Source organism: Euprymna scolopes, chromosome 2 (assembly GCF_053919585.1).
Source record: "Euprymna scolopes isolate OS-2025 chromosome 2, ASM5391958v1, whole genome shotgun sequence".
NCBI lineage: Eukaryota > Metazoa > Mollusca > Cephalopoda > Sepiida > Sepiolidae > Euprymna > Euprymna scolopes.
Genome location: NC_136483.1, coordinates 108,424,994 through 108,452,880, shown reverse-complemented (window position 1 = coordinate 108,452,880; position 27,887 = coordinate 108,424,994). Strand labels below are relative to the sequence as shown.

Genomic DNA, 27,887 nt, shown 5'->3' with positions numbered 1-27,887 from the left:
TTTTTGTTTTTTATAGGAAAATTTTTTGTTTTTTTGCAGAATACTGAATTTTGCAAAGAGAAAGGAAAAAGTAACATTAGCGTTTGATGCATTGTTTTTTTTTTTTTCTTGGCCTGTTAAAGAGATGGCCTTTGATATCGTCCTGACTTGACATGAACATTGTTTGGAGTTGATAGACTATGAATAGTAAATTGATTTTATTAAAATTCTGCTTAGCAATTTATCATAATTTTTGGTGTACATTAACATGTTTTATTAATAAGTATATCAATAAGTTTTCCTGTTATTTTGAATTGCCCTATTTCACTTGAGTCTCGATAAAAATAAGTTCTAAACAGCCTTCAACAAAATGTCTAAGATTAAGCAAAAGACAAGCAAAAAATATAAAAACAAAATGCGTTTTTTTGCTTTTTTGTTTAAAATATTTTATTCTCCATTTTCATTAAATACTTTCTGTACGTTCTTAAGAATTTTTGGTTCTTCTTTGTCATCATAGCGAAATTAGAAATATTGAATTTCAAGTAAAACCAATGATATCTACCTAATGGTCATGGCATAGTAATGGACATATCCAAAAAATGACAAAAATCCATAATTTAGAAAATTAACGAAATTAATGAAAACAGTTTTGGAAGACAATTAACAAAAATTAAATTTTACCAAAGATTTTCAGTTTTTTAGGAAAATATTTACCTCCCTTTTGTTATGATTTGACCTGTCCAGTTTCTTTTTTTTCTTTCTTTTTTTTTTTGCAAAACTCAACTTTTGCTAATTGTCTTTGAAAACTATTTTCATTAAGAATTTTCTACCTTATTGTTTTTCATAATTTTGGGATATATTCATTACTGTGACATGACAAGTAGATAACATTGGTTTTACTAGAAATTCAATATTTCAATTTTTGCTATTATAACAAAGAACCAAATTTTCAATTAACAAAACAAACAAGCCAAAGTTTCCTTACAAAATTATACTACTGAAGTCATCAAGATATGTTTGAATTTCTACAAGTGATTATTCATCATTTTGGGAGATAACATACACCCTTAAAATCAAAGTTTTTTTTTTTTGTTTTTTCCTTCTTATAATGAACTTTGGGCTTATAGCGTCTGTAACCAAAGTTTGGAATATTATTTAAAACTAACAGTCTTTGCCCGCTCGCTTTCACTTCTCAATTTCTATTTGTTACTTGAAATCATAAAAAAAAACAAAAAAAACTAATAAATCGGACAAGAGTCCCATTCTATTGATAAAAAAACACAAACCTTTTTTTTTTTTTTTTTTTCCGAAATTGTTATAGTGCAGCAATTAGTCTCTTGAAAGATTAACAAGGATGCCACGGGGAGGCTTGCTACCTACCCCCAATCGATAACGAATAACAATTTTTGTGTCTATATTAAATGTGAAAGAAATTCTTTCCTTTTTTTTTTTGTTTGTTATCAGATATCATTGAGATTAAGCTTCTCCTTTGATTATGAAATTTAAATTTGCATACATGATTATTGAATCAAGCCAGACATGTACATTAACATAGGATATTACATTTAACATAGAACATAAATATAATGACCAATGTTCTTGTTATCTGAAGCTTAGCCTAGAAACAAAACCCACTTAGAATATAAGGGGCATTTTCTGTATGTGTATATGTTCGAATGACCATCTGTGAATTGTTTTAAATGGATATTTTAACTTCTTTTAGAAATGTGCATAATTTCTAAACAAAAAGTCAAACACCATGCTCGTAAATTGAAACTAAAATCTTCAAATCTTTGATGTTCTGCAAACTGACCTATTTAGATTTTCTTCTAAATGAATCATAAAACATTACATTAAAATAGCTTTGATATGACGTCATAGATTTGATTTAAAAACATGAATTCAGACCTAAGCAATCATAAAAATAGATGATGAAACATTATCGATAACGTTGAAAATTCTTTTAATAGTCTTAGTCTAAGACAATTTATTTTGCTTTAACTATTGGTGTTAAAATACATTTAATGTAGTAGAATTTGGGCCCATATATACATATATAATTTCTTATAAATTTTAAAGTATTTAATTAGTATTCCTTGTCGGATAATAAATCTGTTGTAAATTTTAATTTACAGAGTTTAAATTATGTTTCGTATATATATATATATATATATATATATATATATATATATTACACATACATACAATACACACACTCTACACAGACTGTCTTGGCTTAGAAAAGTCAAGTATCATGGTTCAATTGTGCTCTAAACAGAAACATCCATTTTGAGCACGTCCCTGTCTTATCAAAGTACCTATCGTTGATTTTATATGCCGGACCTTTCTGCTTGTCCAGTGATAAAACTTCTCAAATGCACTTGTGATTTTAGACTGTATAAAGGGGTTAACTGTAATCGAAATCAGACAGTTCCTTCTTTAATTGGATTTTTTCAATTATCGATACTTATCAGAGACATTCCGATACAAAACCTATCTAAGAACAATTCAAGACATAAAATACATGTCTGAAATTTAAAAAAAAAAAAAAAAAAAATCAACCCAGCTGTTTCAGAATCCCATAGAGAAGAACACACACACACAAAGTGCCTTTTATATATAAGTAGAGATTATATAGAATGATTTAGTATATATGTATCCCCCTCCTTCCCTTCCAAATACTATGGCAATCAATGAAGATATTTTATTTAAGTTTTAGATTATTAATCAGTTTATTATTTACAACAATCAATATTCTATCTTTTGAGTGATTTAAAAAAAAAAAAAAATTCAAACAATTCTTCTTATCAAGTGTAATAAAAAAAAAATTTAAAAAAAAAATACTTTCTGCAAAAAGGATACAATGCTTGCCTGGAAATAGGGGTCGATTGGCCAACATCTCCGCTAAGATACAGCCTACTGACCATACATCAACTGAAAAAAGAGTTAAGGAAAACAAGACCAAAACAAAATAGATCAAATATACAGTTCAAATGAGCAGATCAGACAGATTTATGCCTGTTGAGCATCTTATTTTAATTTAAACTTTATTGAAGATTTAAATGAAAAAAAAAAAAAAATCTGTGACAGATTTATCAAAAGAAAAAAAATACATTTCTGTATAAGTTTTTTCTATGATAAAATGTTGAACATCAATCTGCAGGATGAGGTAAACAGCATACTACATTCAGGTGGATATAGCAAGAGATGCAACCATTGAGAGGTGCGTGGGGGGAAGAAAAATTACAGAAAAACAAAGATGCCACCTGGATAAACAATAGTTGTATTTGGTGGACATATGGGAAGAAATACATCCGTTTGCTAATATGTAGCTAGAGGGAGACATGGCTACAGAAAGTTGCAAAGGTGACATGCCAGAAAAGATATGGCTACATTAGGTTGCATAAGTATCAAGCCAGGTGGGTGATAGTTTGAGGGTGTGAGAGTGTCCAAAAATGTTATTTAAAGTTTGATTCTTTAACCTGGTCAAAGACGATTGGCTAGAGAACACAAGATCTTGTCTCCTCAGCAAGAGGATGATAGAAAAGATCAGAAAGAAACTGAAAGACTAAAGATTTGACTATGAGGCGAAATCAGAAAGAAAAACACATGATCTACGATCCAATGCTGAAGGTGATGTCATGTCACTTCACTTCTGAGAGTCTCAGACTGTACAGCAGTGGCTACATCTGCACTCCAAGTGAGGTAATGAAACCCTGGATCAAATCAGGTAGGCTGTACATGTGGAGGCAACACTTGGTGCTTGTCATGTAGTCAACCCAGGCCTGATTGTCAGAAAACTTAGTTGATCACATTTTACCTAACATACAGCCTCCCACTCTCCCGACTGTAACCCTCTCAACTTCCTTGTGTGGGGCGTAGTGAAATGAGATACTAATAAATTCAACTACAACATGATAGATGAGCTAAAGGCTAGAATCACCAGAGCATTCAGAGCTCTAATCAGGAGACAATGACAAAAGTCTGCAGCCATCATGAGGCTGTCATCAAAGACTTATTCATCAGGTGAAGACAAACTGATTCAAATTGATGAATAAATTTTTAAAAAAATGAAACTTGTTTTTTCCTAGACAGTAATCTTACCAACAAATATAGTCCATACAGTTTGCATGCATTCCAAGAATTATTTTTGGAAATTCTTACAACTCTTTCCAGACTTACAAATTTCATATTCCTTTTCTAGAATTATTCCAGAAATTCTTAAACACTGTATAAAAGGATACTGGATTTAGTATAACCCTTGGAATTCAACATAATCTCTGGGGCTCTGTACCAACGTGTGGCTACATACTCTGTCAAGAAACCAGTGTGATCATGGTCAGGATCAGCCACCCGTGCCAAACCAAAGTCGCAAATCTGAAAAAGAAAAATGTTATAACATCAAACATTAATTTATAATGAATTGTTTAAAAAATAGTTATGCTAATTAGGTATTCAAGTACTTGTCTTGGGATGGGCCATCAGTACTAGGTACAAAATATTATGTTGTCTTATTGATTTACATAACATTAACCAGTTTTGATGCTAATAAAGGAGTAATAAATGAAAAAAAATCTCATATATATATATATATATATATAAAGCTGAACGTCTATGTGTGTGTGGTCACAAATAGGCTCCTATATGGTTAGAAAACTGATCACATATGATAGAAGATGTATCGAGACACAGGAATGGGTATGTTTGATCTGGCATAATGATGATTCATTAAAATTGTGGGGTCTGCGTATGCGCCTGGTCCACAAAGTATGAAAATAAAAAATTTTAAAATTTAAAAAAAAAAAACGTTTACAAGTGTTTTTGATATAGATGTATACAATAATACTTTGATAAGTATGTTTTAACTTAAATAGGGATGGTATAATAAAATTGTGGGGTCTGCGTTCGCGCCTGGCCTCCATAGAATGGAAATAGGCACAAACTTAAAGACTTCATATCTATCTGCGTAAGTATACTTTGATAATTATGTTTCAGTTTGAAGAAATATGGTATAATAAAATTATTGGGTGTTCGTTCGCGCCTGACCTCCATAGAATGGAAATATGTCACAAAGTTTAACAAGGCTTTTTAACATAGATCCACAGAATATTGTGATATGTGTTTCAATGTGAACAGGTATGGTATAATAAATTATGGGGTTTATCTATTTTATTTTGACTTTCATCATATTTTGCTTTGCTTTTGATACCCCTGAATTCGAACCTATCTCTTTATAATCCTTCCTTTTCATAACCTATCATACTTTCATAAATCAGAGTCCATTTTCTGTAGGCTGTTTTTCAACCCAGTCAACGATGGGTACTTTTGCTAGTATGTATATATATATATATATATATATATATGGTCAATAACACAGATGACTTATGTTTGCATATTTTTCTGCCAAAATCACTAAGCATTTAAAAATACATTTAATGCCCACTCCATAAATATCAACCTGAAACTTAATCAGGCTGTAATCCAATGATCACTTTTGTTGTCATGCTACGATAAAACAACACAAAACAAGTATCTGATATAAATTAATTAAACTGTGTGTGTGTGTGTGTGTGTGTGTGTGCGCGCAATACATAGCATAAAAAAAAGGAATCCCAAACTTTGTCCATCGCTAGCTATCTGTTTGGATTGGTCATCAGCAATTTTCTTCTCGGCCTGATCTACTTTCACCCGGCTTAGATTCCAATCTTTCCAATTTCTTTCAGAGGACCTCTGAGCTACCAACTGTTCCAAAATTCACTGCCACTCCTAAAACTGTCTGTAAACTAACTCTAAATCTATCAACCTGTGTGTCTAATCTTTCGTCTTAGTTATCTGCCACACCTTGATTAACAATCTTATTTCAGCTGCCTTTATGTGCTTTGGCGAACAACTTCCTCTCCATTGTCTTTCTACTAAGCTCATTCTCTATAACCTTTGTTCTGCTGATCAACTTCCTGTTTTCATTTAGGGGTAAAGTGAGGGTGTTGATAGCATCATAAGAAAGGAAAAATATGCAGACACATTTATAATATTAGGTTGGTGCAAAAATGTTTTTTGACACTCAACTATATATATATATATATATATATATATATACACACTATATTTTTGCACCAACCTAATAGTTAAAATATGTCTATAAAAAAATCTTACCCAAATTATATGTGTACATTATATATTTATATTTATTATACACACACACACACAAAGTCTGTGATAAGTTGTTGGCAACAGTCAGTCTTGGGAGACAATGGTGAAGTAGTGGAGTTACATAGCCTGGGCAAGGTAATATGGGAGGATAACTGTTGCCCATGCAGCAGTCTCCTCTGCCCTCTCTGCAAAGCCAGGATCCAAGGGAAAGAGTTGATAGATTAGCTAAATTAGCTCTAACTGTGCCACAGGAGTTGCCAGTGATGACAATATAAAGTCAAGCCACCTTGGGGACTGTCTCTGGATTTCCTGTCGGGGTTTACTCCCTTAGCCTTTCTCCTGATGGAGTAATTCGCAAGGTAGTGGAGGTAACTACATAATTTTATAATTTTAGCATAAATATAATATGGAAGAAATCTACAACTGTAATATAGAAATAACAAAGAACAACGTAAAACGTGTCTATTAAAACATTAGAAAACGAACAGCATACTTTGGTACACGGCTCCAATCGTGCTTGAGCAATGGCATCTTGGTTTTATTCCTTAAGTTCAATGATACTTGTTCCACTTTCGAATGACACACACAGATGAAATGTTTAAATATCAACAAAGTTACAAACAAACGAAAATCTATAATTATTTATGGCAAATAAACAAAAGTCTATAGTTATTTATGGCAAACAAACAAAAGTCTATAGTTATTTATATAGGCATAACTGCAAGCATTTTTATAAATTTAATAAACATGACTTAACAGAGCTCTCGAACAGAGCTCTCGTTTTCTGCCTATCTCTACCTTTAAATTCCTCTAAAAAATTTTGATCATAAAGGTTATACTGGCCTTCCTTAAACAGAGGAATTTACACCAATTAGCACTCTAAATAGCGCTAGTAATAGAGATGCAACTGCACTTCAACTGCTAGATATACACGCTTTCCTATCTTTGTACATATTGTTAATACACTTGTTCCTTAACCGAACCTTGACTTGATTGTTCTTATTTTCACGGTTGTTCCACGACACAATAAATATAATGCCCTTAGAAAAATTAATCTTTCTTTAAAGAGGTCTCTCTGCACTTAAATATAAAGTTCTTATTCAGAATTCCTCCTATATTAAAAATCAAAATTAAAGAAAATCTGCATGATGTACATACCAGTGATGAAATGAAAACATCACATTCCAAAAATTATATAAATTGATCAAGTAGTTTTATTTTCATTAAAAAAAATCAATTTTAAGTGACTAATGGGAATTCGTAGGAATTGCAACATAATCTCACAAGTTTGAGTTATTGAGTTAGCTTCCTTTGTTTTTTGTTTTTTTATAGATTGTTTTCAAAATGGCAGACAAGACAGGCAGTCTTCTGTTACTCATAAAGTTTGATTTTCTTATTTAAAAATAAGACTACTTGATCAATATATGTGATTTTTGGTATATGATATTTTCATTTCGCCATGGGTATATACATCATACAGATTTTTCTCTATTTTTGATTTTTAATACAAGAGATTCTAGACTAGAACCAATTTTAGAGCTTTACTATCTTGATAGGGTTGTTTGCTTAAAGATTATTTGTATCTTTATCAATTTTATTTATATATTTATACTTGTTTATTGTTATATAAACATGATTACATCCCGCTGCTACAAACAGCCATTTGTTTCAATCAAACAACAGATATCATCAGGCAGCGACTTGACTATTCAAATGTTCAATGAATAATGGATTTTTAAAAAAATTTTTTTTTTTTTTTTTTATTAGGTAGGAACTCTTTAAAGGTTGGAGTTAAAAAAACCTTAAAACACAGAACTTTAATTATGTAAAGAGGGAGGGGCAATCTAAAGAAAACTAATAAAAAAAATATAATGGAGAGAGAATGATGAGGAGGAGAAAAAAGAAATAGAGAAAGAAAATAAATAGAGAAAAAAAAATATGGAGAAGAAAAAGAAAAAAACCGATATAAAGGGTCATTATAAAGAAAACAAGGGCTAGAAGAGAAAAGAAAGAATGATGAAATATAGTTAAAGAGAGAAAGAGTGAAAGTAAGAATTAATAGGAAGGGAAGTTTAAAATGTTAAGAGAATAGAGAAAAAGAGAAAAAGATCTGCATGTCAACTAATTTATGGACAATTATACATTACAATGACGAGACGCGTTATTACAACAACACAAACAAAAAACACAATCTTTACGTTAAAAGCGTACATGTCAAAAGTGACAGCGAATGTAAGCAACCAACATATTTATCATCTCACATACGTCCACGAGTAATATCAACGCAGTTTAAACATACGTCTACAATTAATTAAGCCCTTTATACTAAATGATATAAGTTTAAAGTTTTCACGTTTTTTTTAAATAAATATATAAAAATAATGATAAAACAATATATTAAAATTATTAATAATGATAATAATAATAGTAATAATAAAAATAATACTAAAACAGAATAAAATTAATATTTATTATCTTTTTTATATAACATATTTAGCCATAAAAGGGGATTGAAGAAAGTAAATAAGACTAATAATTAGAAAGAATAATCTAATATTTATGTAGATAAAAATACAATACATATATATATATATATATATATATATATGTATATAAAGGTGTAACTCTATACTATTAAGTTGAAAGTTTAAGCTAGTTAAGTATAATTATAAAGTCATATTAAAACACAATTTAACTCATTCAAGACAGTATGAATAAAAACATAGATACAAGTACACTTACATATAAATATATAAATATATTCAGGCAAAAGAAGTAATTAAATCGACAAAATACTCAAAAGTAACAACACACAGGTAGATAGTAATAAAATTAAAAAATAATATAATACATATGTATATACCCACAAATAACCAACAGACATACATATATACACATATATAATTATATGTATACACATACATACATAAAAATACACAAATATATGCACAGTCATATACTAATATACAACAACGCACACACACATATATACACACATAAATACGTATATTCACATAATACACATATATAAATACAAACGAATAAAAATTATTTGACAAGAGTACAGATAGATGCATACACACATAAATGCATATAAATGGATTGAATAAACATTATTAGGGGAATACACAACAAAGGAGGGTGTACAAAATAAAATATATATATATATATATATATATATATACACACATAAGTACACACAATCATAAAATAAACACATAGACACTTACATATCCACATAGACACACAGGTATATAAGATAGGAGAAGTTATGAATGAAATCAGGCGAGGAGAAAGTATATTAATAGGATTTTAATATATTATAGAAATCAGTGACAATTTTAAATTTATTTAAATTTTATATCTAAACTAAATTACTTAAAAGATGGCTTTTATAATGTTTGCAATTAATTGAATTTTCGTGCTTCTAATTTAATAATTTATCTCTTTCTCTAAACGTAAGTATAAACAATTTCTCATAAAGACATAGGTAGCAAGGTGAGTTTAAAGATGAACAGGTTTTAGCTTTCTTTAAAATTTCCCAATTTACTATTGGGGAGTAACCTTGCTCTACTAGTTCATTGTAATATTTAGACAAGGAAGTTCTATTTTTGCACTCATTATTTTCAAAAGAGCATTTGTGACCGGTAAATCTTTCTTTAAATTTGTTATTTGTCATTTTTTTTTGTTAGGATTTTCCTTAGTAGAAATAGTTGCTTGGTACACTACAGAAGTAATTTGACAATTTCCTTTAAGAGGGCATTTCGATTTAATTCTACAGTTACATCCTTCGGTAGCAATGGGTGTGTTATTTTTGTTTAATATTTTGTTATTATGTTGTTATTTTGTACACCCTCCTTTGTTGTGTATTCCCCTAATAATGTTTATTCAATCCATTTATATGCATTTATGTGTGTATGCATCTATCTGTACTCTTGTCAAATAATTTTTATTCGTTTGTATTTATATATGTGTGTTATGTGTATACACATATTTATGTGTGTATATATATATGTGTGTGTGCGTTGTTGTATATTGGTATATGACTGTGTGCATATATTTGTGTATTTTTATGTATGTATGTGTATACATATAATTATATATATATATATATATATATATATATGTATGTATGTATGTCTGTCTGTTGGTTATTTGTGGGTATATACATATGTATTTTATTATTTTTTAATTTTATTACTATCTACCTGTGTTTTGTTACTTTTGAGTATTTTGTTGATTTAATTCTTTTGCCTGAATATATTTATATGTAAGTGTACTTGTATCTATGTTTTTATTCATACTGTCTTGAATGAGTTAAATTGTGTTTTAATATGACTTTATAATTATACTTAACTAGCTTAAACTTTCAACTTAATAGTATAGAGTATAGTATAGAGTTACACCTTTATTTATATATATATATATGTGTGTGTGTGTGTGTGTATGTATTGTATTCTTTTTATCTACATAAATATTAGTAGATTATTCTTTCTAATTATTAGTCTTATTTACTTTCTTCAATCCCCTTTTATGGCTAAATATGTTATATAAAAAAGATAATAAATATTAATTTTATTCTGTTTTAGTATTATTTTTATTATTACTATTATTATTATCATTATTAATAATTTTAATATATTGTTTTATCATTATTTTTATATATTTATTTAAAAAAAACGTGAAAACTTTAAACTTATATCATTTAGTATAAAGGGCTTAATTGTAGACGTATGTTTAAACTGCATTGATATTACTCGTGGACGTATGTGAGATGATAAATATGTTGGCTGCTTACATTCGCTGTCACTTTTGACATGTACGCTTTTAACGCTAAGATTGTGTTTTTTGTTTGTGTTGTTGTAATAACGCATCTCGTCATTGTAATGTAAAATTGTCCATAAATTAGTTGACACGCAGATCTTTTTCTTTTTCTCTATTCTCTTAACATTTTAAAATTCCCTTCCTATTAATTCTTACTTTCATTCTTTCTCTCTTTAACTATATTTAAACATTCTTTTCTCTTCTAGCCCTTGTTTTCTTTATAATAACCCTTTATATCGGTTTTTTCTTTTTCTTCTCCATATTTTTTTTTCACTATTTATTTTCTTTCTCTATTTCTTTTTTCTCCTCCTCATCATTCTCTCTCCATTATATTTTTTTTATTAGTTTTCTTTAGATTGCCCCTCCCACTTTACATAATTAAAGTTCTGTGTTTTAAGGTTTTTTTAACTCCAACCTTTAAAGAGTTCCTACCTAATAAAAAAAAAAAATCCATTATTCATTGAACATTTTTTGAATAGTCAAGTCGCTGCCTGATGATATCTGTTGTTTGATTGAAACAAATGGCTGTTTGTAGCAGCGGGATGTAAACATGTTTACATAACAATAAACAAGTATTATCAGCTCTTTTTATTGAGCACTATCTAACAACCTCGTTGAATTCACTAGTCTATTACTTTTGAATAAAAAAAAAACCGAGTATATATATATATATATATATATATATATATATATATATATATATAGGTTGATCATTTACTTGCAACATACTCAGTTTTTATATACCAATCACAATAGATTAGAAAATCTTTCTCAAAGATTTTTATAATAAAAAGAACCTATTTATATAAATTTTGAAAAAAATCCAAGCTCAATGAATGCCTTTTTATTGGGTTCCAGAGCATATACAGTGTAATATTTTTCACACACACACATTATATATATATATATATATATATATATATTTTATGGCAAAATTGTATATTCCCCTTATATTTCAAAATATTTACATTTAAATAAATAAATCCAATCTTCTTTATACATATATACTTGTCTGATAAATAGTTTCAGGCTATCAGATCTACAAGGAGTGATATTTTATCTATGAATATTATAATTAGGAGATTATGAGAGAGAAGGCGGAAAGAACTTATGCTGTTACATAATCAGCAGGTGTTCTCGTATGATCTTCTTGCATAATTGGCCCAGAGGTGGAAATAGACCAAAACTAATGTCCTATATCTTAAGAATTTTTTGTCTATTCAGAAATTTAAGTTAGATTACAGACATTAAGTATCTACCATGTCTGAAAACTAAATTACGGATGTTTAAAGTTTCAGAAATAGCTCCAAAACTTTAAAAAATTTAATCAATGAGAATCCATACTGGTTAGAAAATACTTGAAATATGTAGTAAAGAGTACTGAGAATTCTATTTCTGCTGTTTCTTTTTTTTTTAGTTTTTTTTTTTTAGGTTCGATATATTAAGAAACTAAAATGGCCCTTTTGGTAAAAAGATTCGATATTATTGGATAAACCCATTTAAAAAAAAAAAAACAGGAAATTTAGCCAAAAATACAGAACTTTGTCCAAATTTCTACAATTTTTCTAATAAATTAAAAAAAAAAAAAAAAAAAAAATTCCCATATCAGAGTATATTCTTTTTGAAAAATTTGACTTCTTAATAGAATCCATTTGGTAACATGGCATCTTTTTCATGAAAAATGGATAAGGAGTTGTGAAAACAGTCATTTTTCAAGTTTTTCTTTAAATTTTTATCCAATCTGTGATGATTGAAATTGTTCATCTTAAGATACAAATTATGGGTTTTTCTTTTATTAATTACCTTGGCCTATGAAGTTGAATTTTGCATGTTCATTTACTTTCCTTACATTTTTTTTTTTCAAATTTTTTGGATTACAAAACTGACCAAAAACTATACCTAAAATTCCCAAAGGAATATCATGAATTTGAAAGGAATACCCTTTTTATCAACTATAAAATTCTAGAGGGACAGAAGAAACTGATCTGTCATCACCATGTGTTAGTAAATGATAATGAAGAAATTCTATGTCAAATGATACATGCCTAAAACTAGATGTCAGATTTTTTTTTTTTTTTTTTAAATTTTAACACTATTTATTTTTTACCTAATAACTAAGAGAAATGTGCAATATCAAAACCATAAAGTAAAACATTATTTTCTAGGGCAAGGAAAATTATGTTGGCGATTGTGCACATACACAAATTCCGGGTTAGCAGAGAATAAAGAAAATACCATGTCGGACTTATACACACATATTGACCTCTGATCGAACAAAGAAAAAATTTGTCAATCAAAGCAAGAGGTTTTACAAACAAAGAAACAGAGAAAGAGAGACGGAGAGAGGGTATTTATTTGCTCCCCCACCGAGCAAATTAGGCACAAGGCCGATTTTTTATGTGAGGAGTGAAGGGGAAATGGGGACCAACTCCCCCGGCAGTAGGGGAGCTGGATAGTGACAATTGGTATGAAGGGTTACTCCTACATTGACCAAGGTCTTATATGTGGGGTTACCCCCACATATGGTCTTTGTTTGCAGTATCTGCCGGAACAGATGGTATTTATTTGCTCCCCCACCGAGCAAATTAGGCACAAGGCCAATTTTTAATGTGAGGAGTGAAGGGAGGGGGAAGGGAAAAAGGGAACCAGCTCCGGAGAGGTGGGAAATGGGAGCTGGTTAAAGGTCAGGCATGTGGGGTTGCCCCCACATCTGGTCTTTGCTAGTCATAGCTAGCAGTATCTGCCGGAACAGATGGTATTTATTTGCTCCCCCACCGAGCAAATTAGGCACAAGGCCGATTTTTAATGTGAGGAGTGAAGGGAGGGGGAAGGGAAAAAGGGGACCAGCTCCCGAGAGGTGGGAAATGGGAGCTGGTTAAAGGTCAGGCATGTGGGGTTGCCCCCACATCTGGTCTTTGCTAGTCATAGCTAGTCATAGCTTGCAGTATCTGCCGGAACAGATGGTATTTATTTGCTCCCCCACTGAGCAAATTAGGCACAAGGCCGTTTTTAATGTGAGGTAAAAACCAGCTCCCCTAAAAGGGGTCACTCTGGTTACCAAAAATAATAATTGTCCCAGTATAGAGGGTTTCCCCTCCATTGACTGGTACAAATTATCTTAAGTGCAGTATCTGCCGGAACAGATACTACACTTTGAGATATTAAATCTTTTATTCATGTTAAAAAAATACAGAAAAAAAATCAACGATGAACAAAAAACTTAGGCACATGGCCAACTCAAAAGGGGGGATTTTGGGGGACGTTGGTCATCCTTGTCACTCCAGAACTAAACAAAGTCAAAAGTTTCTCCCAGCTAGTATCTTCTTTCACCATAATACCGCATTCACCCTTTCATATTGGGGGACGTCCTAGTAACTCCCAATTTTTTAAAACATTTTTTATTGACGTGTAAAAACAAAAAAGATAACAATAAAATGGTAACAATAATTCATTTGTGTCGAGGGAGGGGGAAGAAAAAAAAACAAAAGGTGATTAGTAGGACCCTCCCAACCCCGTCTAGTTGATAGACTGCCCGTTCCACTAGGTTTGTAAAAGGAACCTCGCTTCTGCGGGTCAGTCTCTAGGTGGGGATGCCCTCTAGATGGGGGTGAATGGAGAAAAGAAAATTTTGTGGGTAAGGGATGGAGGTTAGTTTGTATTTCTTTTTCTCCAAGATGGGTAAAATTTAGAGGAAGGGGTGAAAACAAAAATTGCAGGTAAGAGGGGATGGGGATCTTGGAGGCTTCCTAATCGGGGAGGGATGGAACACACACTCAGCTAGCTGAGAGACTACTTGTTTAATTTAACTTTACAGAACTGCGCGTTCCACACCTAGGCGGGGAACACGTATTCAAATTTGGCTCCTCTTCGTACACACAGACTTGCCACATGTATCCATCTTCTGTCAAATGCCGCGCGATGCAGCCTTCTTCTATCACATCTGATCTTCACCCGTAGTTGGTGTTTAAAGAACGCGATCAGATCTTGATCAGAAAAAGACAACACCCCCCGGCAACCTTGCAGACGCGACGTCCAAATCACCATTCTCGCCACGGCCAGAATCGTAACGTAGACCATTTGTCTTTCCCGGTCCCACGGCGGCCTCACGTTGTCCACAACATTGGATACAGTAATTGGGTGAGGATGCTCAGGATCGATGCGAGCCGTCACCCCACTGACATACGACCAGTACTGGCGGAGTTCGCGGCAATCGAAGAAAGCGTGATCCGTAGTTTCCACAGCCGTTGTCCCACAACGGGGACAATCAGGCGACTCCAGAAACCCAGAACTGCATTGTATGTTGTTGAGTGGAAGTGCATTTCGGGCCAATCGCCAGGTCAGAGAGAACTCCGAATTGTTCAGATGACTCGAACCTGGCGCCCAGCTCCACGCGGAGCGGATCTCACTCTGCTGCCACCCCAAACGCGCGCATAGCGGGTCGTCAGCGGCCTCCTTCACTAGATCCCTGTGGAGTTCCCTACGGGTAGCAGTCACAAGGTCACTGGACCTTGGTAGTCGTTTTAGCGCGGCTCGGCACTCTTTCATGTAGGCAGATTCTCCCCGCGGCCTGCGACGGCTCTCGATGGAAGGGTCGAGAACGAGGTCGGGGAAGGCGGCAGTAACCACGGGGTGCCACGGTTGGTCCTCCTGCATATAGTGGCTCAGGAAGGCCAGCCTCTCAGCATCTCGATGACACTTCAAGTCCGGCATTCCCAAGCCTCCCTCACACGGACGTTGAATACAGACCTGTCTGCTCACCCAGTGTCTTCCTCTGTCCCAAAGGAGCGAGGACAAGAGTTCGACAAGAGCTTTTAGGTGTTGTGCAGGCAGGGGAAGTACGGCCAGTCGGTAAAGGATGAGAGGAAAGACGTAAGTGGCGCACGCCTCAGCTCTACCCTTTAAGGAAAGTTTCCTAGGAAGCCACGAATTGACTGCAGCCTCCACCTTTGACCGTACCTCCAACCAATTCTTGTCAAGCTGGAGACCCGGTCCGAACCACACGCCGAGGATCCGGACCGGGCCATCTGTCCAGCTGAAGGGCGCAGGGAGGTTTGCGTTGCCACTCCATGCGCCCAACCGCAGTCCTACCGACTTGTTGCGGTTTATCTTGGCCCCTGTAATTCTTTCGTACCGTGTGAGTGCCTCCGACACGACCTCAATGTCTCTGAAGCCCGACACGAAGATCGTGACATCATCGGCGAACGCGGATACCTTAGCAGCTGAGCCGCCAGGCAGAGCCATTCCGCGCAGGGCCGAATTTGCCTCCCCATGTCTCAGCTTGCGGAGAAGAGGCTCCAAAGCCAGGACATAAAGCAGGGGCGACAGCGGACAACCCTGACGAACCGACCGAGAGATAACAAAGGGTTTCGAGCGCTTTCCGTTCACTTGCACGACAGCCATGGGCTGTCGATACATTATGGAGATCCACTTGCAAAAGTCCGGTTTAAAACCGGCGGCCTCTAAGACAGATGCCAGGAAACGATGGTCGACCCTATCGAAAGCTTTGGACTGATCTAAGTTTATCAGCGCGGCTTCCGTGTCGTCATCTATTCCCCCCTCTAGGATCATGCGGATCAGGTGCAAGTTGTTCTGAATCGATCTCCCCTTCACAGCGTAGTTCTGTTCCGGTTCAACCAACTCGTCGATAACAACCTGCAGCCGATTCGACAGGACCTTGGCCAAAATCTTCAACTCTGTGTTTAGCAGAGTTATGGGCCTGTAGTCGTCTAACTCTTCCCCTCCATGCCCGTCACCTTTCTTCAGCAATGTGATCACTCCCTTGGTCACCTGCCCTGGGATGGATCCCTGAGCAAACCAATGGTTGAACATATCCGTCAGAAGAGGCAGAAACATGGGCGACAGCCTCAAGTACAGTTCGTATGGCAGACCATCAAGTCCTGGCGATCTGTCACAGCTGACCTGCTTCAGCGCAGTAAAGACCTCCCGCTCCGTCACCCGGCCCTCGCAACTAGCCGCTCTAGCCGCCTCGAGGCGGGGAGAGTCGGCCAAATAGTCGCTAAACTCAAGGACCGGAAGATCGGGCTGCTGCGTAAAACGCTCCTCGAAATGTTCTCGAAACCCCTCGCAGATCTCCCGAGTCGATTCCAGGGTGCGTCCATTCGGATGTTTGATTTTTGCAATGTATTTGTCCGAGCCACGCCTAGAAACCTCACGGCGCACGTCTGCATCAGAATTGACTGCTTCGTTGCCTATCTTTCTAAGCCTAGCTCTAACTACTTGGCCTTCGTAACGCTTGCTAGTCTCGCGTAGAAGGTCCTGCTTAGCTAGTTCCTGACTAACCCTATCACCCTCCCCCGTAGCCTGGGCTAGTTTCTGCTCTAGCTTCTTCTTCGTCTTGGCCTTATCTAGTGCGAGGCGCTGGGCATACTTGACGGAGAAGCTTCTGATCTTGGCTTTGAGACCTAACCACCACTTACTCCCGGTAACCGCCCCCACTAGTGCCTTTTTAATCAATTCTCTTAACTGATCTTGGAAGTCTTGTATCTCCAGAAGGGAGGTGTTTAACTTCCAGTACCCCGCTAACTTAGGCCTATTTCCTAGCTTCAGCCGGGCCATAACTAATTTATGGTCCGTCTGGCCTAGCCAAGTGAACGTGGGACAAGATAAGAAGTCTACTTCGCCTCTCCTAACTAACATCCTGTCCAAATAAGTATTTGGATAGGAGGAAACACTATTGGTCCACGTCCACATCTCCCGCCCTGGATGCTCGACCCGAAACCTGTCGACCAGACCGCATCTAGCCATCAGATCAGCCAGGCTGGACTCGCACCTCTCCGATCCTCTAGCTCCGCCTCCTACCTTATCTATGTCGGGGTCTAAGATGGAATTCCAATCCCCCATTAGCACTACCCGCTTCCGACAATCTACAAACGCGTCAAGCTGACTGAAGAATGAGACCCTCTCACGAGCGGTGCTGGGCGCATGAACCGCAATCACCCGAAACACAGAATCTTTTACGGCAACATCGGCCACAACCAGCCTACCCACTGCATCTCTATGGACAACGTCGACCGTCGCCGACAGGGTACGTTTAACCAGCACGGAAACTCCCTTCCCCCGCGGGCTGCCATATGCTGAGAAAACCTCAAAGTCTCGGGCCAGCACCTGACAGTCCACAGAGGAAACGAAATGCGTCTCCTGAATCGCAGCGACATCCACTCCCAGGGACAAGAGGTCGTGCCGGAGGCGAGCCGCCCGGCCCGATGATCTCAAGCCCCTCGCATTCAGACTAGCCAAATTCAAAGCCATGGTACCTACCTTAAGGTGTGTTACACTCAGCTCCGAAGTCAGCCGGGGAAAGGACACCGACGTTGTGTGCAATGCTCAAGGTGGTCAGGTTTTTCATGTCCTGACCTTCTCTCACAATGCCGCCGACATCCAAAGGGTAAGTCAATTTAAGGGCCCTATAGAGTGACGGATGGACCAACACTGGGACCCTTCCCTTGCATTGTTTTGCGAGTTCCTCAAGGGAAGGGTCATTTTTCCTAATCAGTTCAATTCCCGGACCAGCCCCTTCAGCGGCTTCCAGCATTGTCCACACGTTGGTTTTGCAGGCCTCAGGAAGCCTGACGAAAGTTGTTAGCCGTGGGGCGTCCGGGAAATTAGAGGGGACATTAACGTCTTTTCCCCCTATCTGTTGGCAGTCCAGCAGAGGTTTTAAATTTTTTCTCTGCCGGTGTGGTACGCCCATTGCCACAGACAGGGGGTCTACAGAACAAAGTTCCTCTCTCGTTTCGAGGGCGAGAGTCCCTGTTGGAGTGAGTCCGTAAGTGGGAGAATCTGAAGGGTCTCTCCCCCTCCCGGGTTCATTCTTTTCTTTCTGGGATGGCGGCTCAATTTGCATTGGTGTGGGGACGAGTGTCTGTGTGGTGTCTGGTGTTGGTGTTGGTGCGGTGTCTGGTGTTGGTGTGATGTCTGGTGTTGGTGTTGGTGCGGTGTCTGGTGTTGGTGTTGGTGCAGTGTCTGGTGTTGGTGTTGGTGCAGTGTCTGGTGTTGGTGCAGTGTCTGGTGTTGGTGCGGTGTCTGATGTTGGTGTTGGTGTTGGTGCGGTGTCTGATGTTGGTGTTGGTGTTAGTGCGGTGTCTAGTGTTGGTGCAGTATGTGGTATGGGGGTGGAAGTGGGTTGTGTTGTTGTTAGAGGTGGTGTATGCTCACAGGGAGTGGGGGCTGCCTTTTCTTCCCCTTTCCTTTTCTTTTTTATTCTTTTGAATGAACCGGGGAGTGGTGAGGTTGAGTTCCTCTCCCTCTCACTAGCAGATTCATCCTCAGAGGAGCAGTGTTTTCTTCGCTTGATCCCCGTCTCAATTGGTGTGGGGACCGTTGGTTGTTGCTGCTCCTCTAATTGTTGTTTCTCCGGTTGATGCTGTTGCTTTTCTGGTTGCTGCAGCCGTTTTTGTTGCTGCTGTTCTGGCTGTTGCTGCTGCTGCTGTTTTTGTTGTTGCTGCTGTTTTCGTGGCATTGGTTGTGGAATTGGCCGCGGCAGCTGATGTTGTTGCTGCGGCTGGTTCAACGGCTGGTTTGGCTGCTGCTGCTGTGTCTGCTGCCATGGCTGTTGCTGCGGCTGTTGTGGAGGCTGCTGTTGTTGTTGCTGCCTCGGTTGTTGGGTTGGTTGTGGGACGGTGGCAGATGGGATTGTGGGCTTCCGTTTCCGCCTCATTACCGTGATCCATTCCTCCCCTTTGGGCTCCTGCACAGTTTTGGGTTTCCTCGGTGCTGGGGTTGGTGCTCTGGTTGCAGGAGTTGTGACAGCCTGTTTGGACACTGGTGCTGTCTCAGAGGTTGGGACCGCCTTTAGTGTCACTTGAGTAGGATTTGACCTTTGAGGGCAGCTCTTGGCCATGTGACCCTGTTTTTGGCAAAACCAGCAGTGCGGACGACGCCCCTCCACTACTACTGTCATAGTTGCCTCCTTAAATGTCAGCTGTGCTGGTATCGCCTGGAAGCCTTCTTTCTTTAGCCTCATGGCCACAGTGTAGCTGCCCAAGTGCATGCCGGTTTTCGACCGCACTGGGGTTATTTTTTCCACCTCGCCGAACTGTGTGAAGAAGGATCCCAGGATTTCTGCTGATATTTGCATAGGTACATTGAATACCTGCACCCGGGTCCTTGTCCTGCCCTGGTATTCGGGCTTTAGTTTTGTTCTCCCATACTTAATTTCCTGTAGGGAGAGTCTCTCCGCATCTTCCTTGGTGGGTAGGAGGATGTCCCACATGGCGTAGCTCCTCTGGTACAGGTATAATACCGGGATGTTTAGCTTGTGTAGGAGCCCTGCCATGTCTTCCTTTTTCATCCCTAGGAGGCGGTTTTCCGGCATATCCGAGATGATGAGGGAGAGCACTCTGTCTTCGATTGCCTCCCAAGCGCCTGGCACTGGTTTAATTTCTGCCCCCTCTATGTATTGTCTGTACTTGGTCAAGTACAAGTCTCTATACTCTTGAGGGGACAGTTGCTTCTCTACAGTCTTCCCCCATGCCGACCCTCTTGTTGGTGTTGGATCTTTGGTGAGGTTGGACTGTTTTTGCTGTTCCTTGGCGGAAGGGTTGCTATTTTGAGGGGCATTTTCCTTTCCGCTTTCCTTTGGGACCGACTCTCCCTGCTCTATACTTCTTCCAGGAAATACTTCCCTTTTTGGGGAGTCGGCCTCCTGGGGAGCATTGTCCTCTTTATTGTCTTTGGGAGCTTTTGCCCCTTTTGTTTTGGGGAGGTTTAGGCTGTATGCCCCCTCGTTTTCTTGATTTGCTCCCCTTTTGGGGCAGTAGCCCTCCTGGGGAGCACTGTCTCTCTTATCGTTCTTTGGGGCTACTGCCTCTTGATTTTTGTTGTCAGAGCGGGATGCCCTGTCCAACATTGTTTTTTCTCCCCTTTGTGGGGAGTCGCCCTCTTGGGGAGCACTGTCTCCCTTATCGTCCTTTGGGGCTACTGCCTCTTGATTTTTGTTGTCGGAACGGGATGCCCCGTCCAACATTGTTTTTTCTCCCCTTTGTGGGGAGTCGCCCTCTTGGGGAGCTGCTGGTGAGTTTTCTCCTTTCTGAGGGGCGTCCTTTGGTTTAGTGTCCGGGCGGTATGCCCCGTTGCTTTTTGCTTCCCCTGTTGGGGAGTCGTCCTCTTGGGGAGCAGTTTTTCTTGTGGTAGCCCCCTGGCTGGGGGTATCGGTATTGGTGGTCCCCGGGCTGGGGGTGTCCATTTTTGAAAGAAGCTCTCTCTTCCCTGTATAATTCACCAAAATGAGTGACGTGGAGTCGACGTCCAAATTTGGAGCCGACTTTGGCGCCAAAAAGAAGTGGCGCCAAAGGCGGCAAGAGGGGAGATAGAACTGAGAGAGGGAGTGGGAAGTTAGTGGAGGGAAGAGAGAAAGTGTTTCCGACCCTCCCTCGCGGGAAGGTCGTAAATTATCAGCTCGGATCCCCCCCCGTGGGGGAGGGGGGAGAGCAGAGAAAGACAGACAAAGTGGGGGTGCGGACAGAACGCTACCCAACAAGCTCGCCGGCCACGAGAATGTGTCGCCAGAACAACACTGACTATCGCTGTGTATGTATCAGAGAACAGATACTACACTTTGATCCCGTCCCGAAGGCCAAGAACAGCCTTTGTGCCTCCGAGACGCACAATCATTATGTTGTTAGTTTGTCAACTGTAACCTAGTCTTTTTCACCACCCTTGCTTGAAACGTCCAACGATCACTGCAGGCAAAATTATATTTAAATAAAAACAATTTTGTTATGAAACCGTCTGTGTTTGATTGTCAAACGGCTGGAACAAGCTAAAGTATATATATTTATTTAGCAGCACACATCTTCGTAGAAGTGCAACAAACAATTATACATATGTGAGCAATGATGAGTAATAGTGAAAATTGAGTAGAATTTGATTACAAAAACAGCTCAATAAGAACTTCTTTACATTGGACTTGAAAAGCAACCATGTTATAGTCAGCTAGGAAGCAGACCTGCAGCATTGTGTTCCACAAGCAGGTAGTTCTAGGAAAGAAATCGTTACAGAGACAGACTATACAACAATTGAATCAAAATCTTAGTATTTTTTTATGTCTTAAGCCAGACACGAAAACTCACCATCCTGATAGAATAATTTCACTGATCATATGACTTTTGTTCAAGAAATGCAATAATTTCCTATGTCACAATGAGACGTTTTGCTTCTCTCACAATATATTCAAGAAATGGAAGGCAATATTTCTTTCTATAAGATAAACTGAATATTTTGATTGTATTTAGCATGTACTCTTTATCTTTATGGATTGGAGTGAAAATTTGCTGGAAACTGGCCACATACTTGAATTTATTAAAGTATGCATTGCACATTATTTTAAGCCTTGATTATTATCCAGTTACCCAGAATCTAACAACTAATTGCCATGGTATCATTCGTTCGATGAATTTAAATAGATCTGCTGGTCTTTTTGTTGTCATTCACTTATTTCTGCATCAATTTTTGGCAATACCGGTTCCATAATATTACAAGATCATTCAATATATAACATTTAGAACCTTTTAAGTAAATTCTAAATAAGTCTGATTGCATATTATGTTTTTATAGGAATCCTTTGAGATGAGTAATTTTTATATTTATTTGTGGACTTATCCTCATCTTCATAGTTGTTGCAGTTTCACCAGGTGAGCATGGTCTGAAGATAGTGGTTTCAATCCTACCCAAAGCAGGCCAGAGGATTAGTTGGCCAAAATGTGGTGAGACAACAACTATGGAAGGCAGTAATTACTGTGGATACAGTTAAGAGACCCAGCCTTCCCTTTCCGTTGGGATTAACCACCTGAAGAAGCCCAGATGAATAGTTGGCCCAAACGTGGTAAACAACAACTATGAAGATGAAGATAACAGTCCGCAAATAATCAAGTCTTATGACACATTCATTCTTGGATGGGGATTCCAGCTGACATTTTATAAACAAACAGGATTAAGAGAATGCTTTTAACACGTTACGAAGGACGATGTCTTTGTAGGCAGCACTTACCTTGAGGTCACAAGTGGTATTGAGCAGAAGGTTGCTTGGTTTCAAGTCACGATGAAGGACATTAGCGGAATGAATGTACTTTAGACCACGCAAGATCTGGTAAAGGAAGTAACAGACGTGGTCGTTGCTTAGTTTCTGAGTCTTTAACAGCTTGTACATATCTGTCTCCATCAACGACTGGACAATGTAACTGAGAAAAAACATGGTAAAGGAATAATAATCACCACACAAAGAAAAAAAAAACACTTGCAAAATATCAAAACAAAAGTTATGGAATGTTTCAAGAAGCTTCTTGGGAGTTACTGCTTATCAAGGCCCAAATTCCACTCGAGGATAAGGGTTGATGAGTGTCGGGTGAGGCAAGAATGTAATGATGAGTAATGGTGGAAATTACAAAGACAGCTCAAAAAGAACTTCTTTACATTGGACTTGAAAGCAACCATGTTATAGTCAGCTAGGAAGCAGCCCTGCAGTATTGTGTTCCACAAGCAAGTAGTTCTAGGAAAAAAACTTTATTCATGAAATTTTCATTTAGTTTTAGGCATAGAGAGTATGGGTAATTGTCAGTGGTTGTAACTAGAGGAGTGTTGTGAATGTTTTACAAGGGAGGGGGAACCATAAATTGAAGCTCAATCAAACACTTTCCACAAAAATAGAAAAAAAAAAAAAAACAGACTAACAATGTCTCGTCTGTTAGGAAGAGGTAGTAAGGAAGAGAAACAGACATCACCTACTAGATTTCGAAGCCAGTTTTGTACTCTATTAAAGCAGGAAAGAGTGCTTTGAACAGTTTCTCTCCATATGTGGCAACAGTACTCCATCTTAGGATGTATTTGACTTGTACAGGTAGACAGTCGAGAGTAAAATACCTTCTATAGTCGTAAAACAATCCAACCATTTTTCCAGTGTTCTTGGCAATGGACTTTATGTAAGTTTTCCATTGCAAGTCAGAATTGAAGCAAAAAAGTTGTGCTTCAAAATATTTCTTCACTTCATGGTATTGGATAGTAGAGCGTATGTTGGGTTTGCGTGTGTACCTTCTAATAAAGTTACTTTGTAAGATTTTGAAAGTTAGACCTAAATAACATTTAAACTGACATACAAAAAAAACTTTGATTCTTACTAGCCAATTTACATTCGTTTTTGTTGTACCATCTTTTTGGTACTACAGTATACCCTCACCTATTCGCGGGTTAGGCTCCTTAACCCTATCGCATCACATTCCGGGCTAGCATTATACATTCATAAAAATTAATGCTCAGTAAACAGTATTAGATCTAGTTTAACGCACTGAAAACAACTTTATGGTACAGTTATATACAATGGGTAACTATGCTATGTGGTGTTATTGTCCTCCTGTACTTAAGTTTCTTTTTGATTCAAATTGATTATTGCAGAACATTAAAATGTATTTACATTATCATTACTACGTTAGTGAAATACATAATTGTATGAAATATTACTACTTTATTATGGTATTAATGAAGAAGAGTCTTTAGAAACTGTTTGGGAAGCATTTAGTGCCATATATAATCTCACATAGATGTTTTAAAACTGCATCCAATATTTGCAGTTTTTCACTATTCATGGGCTGGTGAAATTACACTCAATTCTATTTATGCATAGTTTCTATATTGTGCATAATTGCATAGAATTTAGGCTGAAAACGTTCAAAAACAAAAACTGAAATACTAGGATTGTTTAAAAATCAATATATTACAAGATTTCTTTGGTATTATTGTTACCCTCCCCCTCAAAAATAAATTATGAAGTTCTACTTTATTAGGTAATTACGTGTTAACACCTTGAAAAATTGGCAGATGTGGCAGGGGAACTTGCTAGTATTTGCTGATTCTTATAGAGGGACTATGTGATGCAACTTTGAGTGTTGTGCCAAACTGCGTTCACAGATATTACAATACTTGGATGGTTTGGGTGGCAGCACATCCTCAAAAAATTGTTTGTCTTCTCTAACCTTGTGTGATTTTACATGGTTCATCATGCCACCTTTAGACAGAAGAAATCAGACATATTGTACATTTCAGTCCTTGTTGAAAGTTAGCAAGAACGGATTTAATGTAGGAGTTAGTCTCACATAAATTTAATGTAAAATAAATGGTGGCCATTTCCAGGCCATTCTATCATTTTTTAGTGTTAAACAATCTTTTTTCTATAGAAAATAAATCATATTTTTCATTGAGGTAAGACCCGTTTTTTTTTTTTTGTTTTTTTTAATGATTGTATGGTTTTAAGAGGGTGCTTGTTATGTGTGGCTTGGCACTCGGGTTAGTGGTAGAGTTAAGGAAAGGTTTTTAGAAAGGGGTTTTGTCACTCATACCTAGGGTCAGAGATAGCAGGGATTTTTTGAGAGGGGGGTTTTGTTGTTTAGGTGTAGAACTCTACATCTGTATAACAAGCGACATGTTCAAGGAAAGGCACTTTTAGGAGGTGAGCTTGTCACTCGAACCTAGGGTTAGTGGTAGGGTAATTATTTTTTTATACTAACTTCTCAGCTTGGCAAAATAATGAAAGTAGTTAGAGGGTTAACTGCTTAAGATTGGCCAGGAAATGGATTATTTTACATTAATTTATGTGTAAACCTGATTCCCCACTCTTCTTTTCTTTATTTTTGTTTTCTTCTTTTTTAATGTCAAAAATCGTAATCCCCTAAAAAAAGTAGAATCTTATTTTTTTAATTTGGCTGGTAGAAAGTCATTTCTGACTAGAATTAAATTTCGAAAAATAAGTACATTTGAAAATCAGTATTTCTTGAAGGTTCAACTATTTTATAAAAGAACCAAAAGCTGTATTAATTTGAATTTTAAGCAAAAAAAACAAAAACTATTCTTTTATTATTTTTGTAAGTGGTTAAACAAAGTTTTTTCTTTCTTTCAATTGTACAACAGCTACTGCTGATAACTTACCAATGTCAGCATCAGACAAAGCCAAACTCTTTGCCAAGAACTTTGCAGCTAATTTTACCCTTTGCGACCAAGATCGCCAACCCCCAATATTTCCTCTGTATCAGAAAACATGGTATGTGATATACAAATATCTGTACGTGATGTTGCCAAGCTAATCAAAAATCTTGATTCCAGTAAAGTAATCAGCCCTGACGGTATTCCAATTATAGTACTCAAAAAACTTCAACCAGAACTAACGCCCATACATACAAAACGTTGTCTTAAGGAGAATTGCTTCCCATCACCCTGGAAAATCTCATCAGTATGCCCTGTATTTAAGAATTCAGGTGATCGCTCATCTCCCTCTTAGTACAGGCCAGTAAGTCTCCTGTGCGTTATAAGTTGCTGGAATCTGTTAAATAGAGAAGTAATCAACTATCTCAGCAAAAAGAACCCTCTTAGTGACACACAATATGGTTTCCGTTCTGCTAGATCTACAGCAGTTGTGCTTACAGTTATATCTCATAGGATTAGCGAATCTCTCGACGGAGGCTACCTTTCTAGGGAAATTGCTCTTTACATATCAAAGGCCTTTGATAGAGTATAGCATAAAGGTTTATTTCACAAGATCTCCAGCTACGGTATAGCTGGAAATGTCTTCTCAATTATTAAATCATTTCTCTCTGATAGGTTCATAAGAGTAGTGGTTGATGGGCAGAAATCAGAAACTCACAGTATTAATGCTGTCCATCCTGATCTACATTAATGATCTTCCAAATCACATCCTTACATCATTTGTAGACATTTATGTTGATGACACTACTATCTATGGTAGCACATCTAAGACCGTAAATGACTAAACTCTCTCCGATTCTCTCTCCTTTGATCTTGAGCAAGTGGTACAATGGGGAAAGAGGTGGCTTGTTACTTTTAATGCATCTAAAACCAAGCTTTTATCTTTACATCACCAACACTGATCCCCATCTGGCATCAATTGAAATGAATGGCTCTCGTCTTGGAGAGGCCTCATGTTTTGACAAGCTTTTGGGATTGACCTTTACTCCTGATCTGAAAGTGAACACATACATGAAATCTGTTGCCAAGGCTGCTGGAAAAATGGTGGGATCTTTCTATCGATCCAGTAGATATCTCACTGCTGATGCAATTCTCTATCTATATAAGAGCCAGGTATGTCCAAGGATGGAGTACTGTTGCCACATCTGGGCAGGAGCTGCTAGAAAAGACTTCTCCTGCTTTGATAGAGTTCAAAATAGACTTCGTAGCCTCATAGGGGATGTCTTTTTCTCTTTCCTCCAACCTCTTTCTCACAGAAGAGATGTTGCAAGTTTGTGTCTGCTTTATCATTATTTTCATGGCAAGTGCTCAACTGAGCTCCAATCTATGCCCTCCCCCAACTCACCAAACTTTTACAAGAAACACCCGTCTAGCCGAAAACATTATCAATAATTTCCCCCACTCTTTATCTGTGCCTAAACCTAAACATAGATTCCATGAACAAAACTTCTTTCTTAGAACTGCACGCCGTTTTCCTGCTTTTCAGCTGACTACAATATAGCTGTCAAGTCTAACGTAAACAAGTTTTTGATGAGCCATTCCATATAAGTTAATAAATTTACCGAATCTCCATTACTAACGATTACTATATTGTCCAATTGTTTACTGTACACTCTTTAACCCTTATAGTCGAGTGGCCTTGATAAGTGGTGATGCCTATGTAAAAAAAAAAAAAAATGTTATGTTTTAATAGACAGTCAAAATAGCAAAATAGATATTTTTTCTGGATAGGTTACTTAAAAATTGATACTGGATAAAAGCAAAAAAAAAAAATTGATTTACTTACTAGTTAGGGTATGAAAAATTTGTTTTTAACGTTTAATAAGTCATGTTGAGGTCTTATTTTTAAGATAATAAAATAAAGAAACAAACCAGTTAATTTTATACCCCACCCAAAAGAAAGATTGTTTCTCCTGATCAGTTACCAAATTTCATGGCAAAATTTTGGT

General features: G+C 37.1%; 1 protein-coding gene across 1 annotated transcript in view; it reads right to left on the bottom strand.

The window, feature by feature from the left end:
• Positions 1 to 27,887, bottom strand: part of LOC145294100 (mitogen-activated protein kinase 1-like) — a 153,926-nt gene that overhangs the window by 13,993 nt on the left and 112,046 nt on the right. The window contains exons 4-6 of the mRNA XM_080141173.1: positions 22,961 to 23,150; positions 4,224 to 4,356; positions 2,842 to 2,913 (exon numbers count right to left, since the gene is read on the bottom strand). Of these exons, the coding sequence (XP_079997299.1) occupies positions 2,842 to 2,913; positions 4,224 to 4,356; positions 22,961 to 23,150 (395 nt within the window). The remainder of the gene's footprint in view (positions 1 to 2,841; positions 2,914 to 4,223; positions 4,357 to 22,960; positions 23,151 to 27,887) is intronic.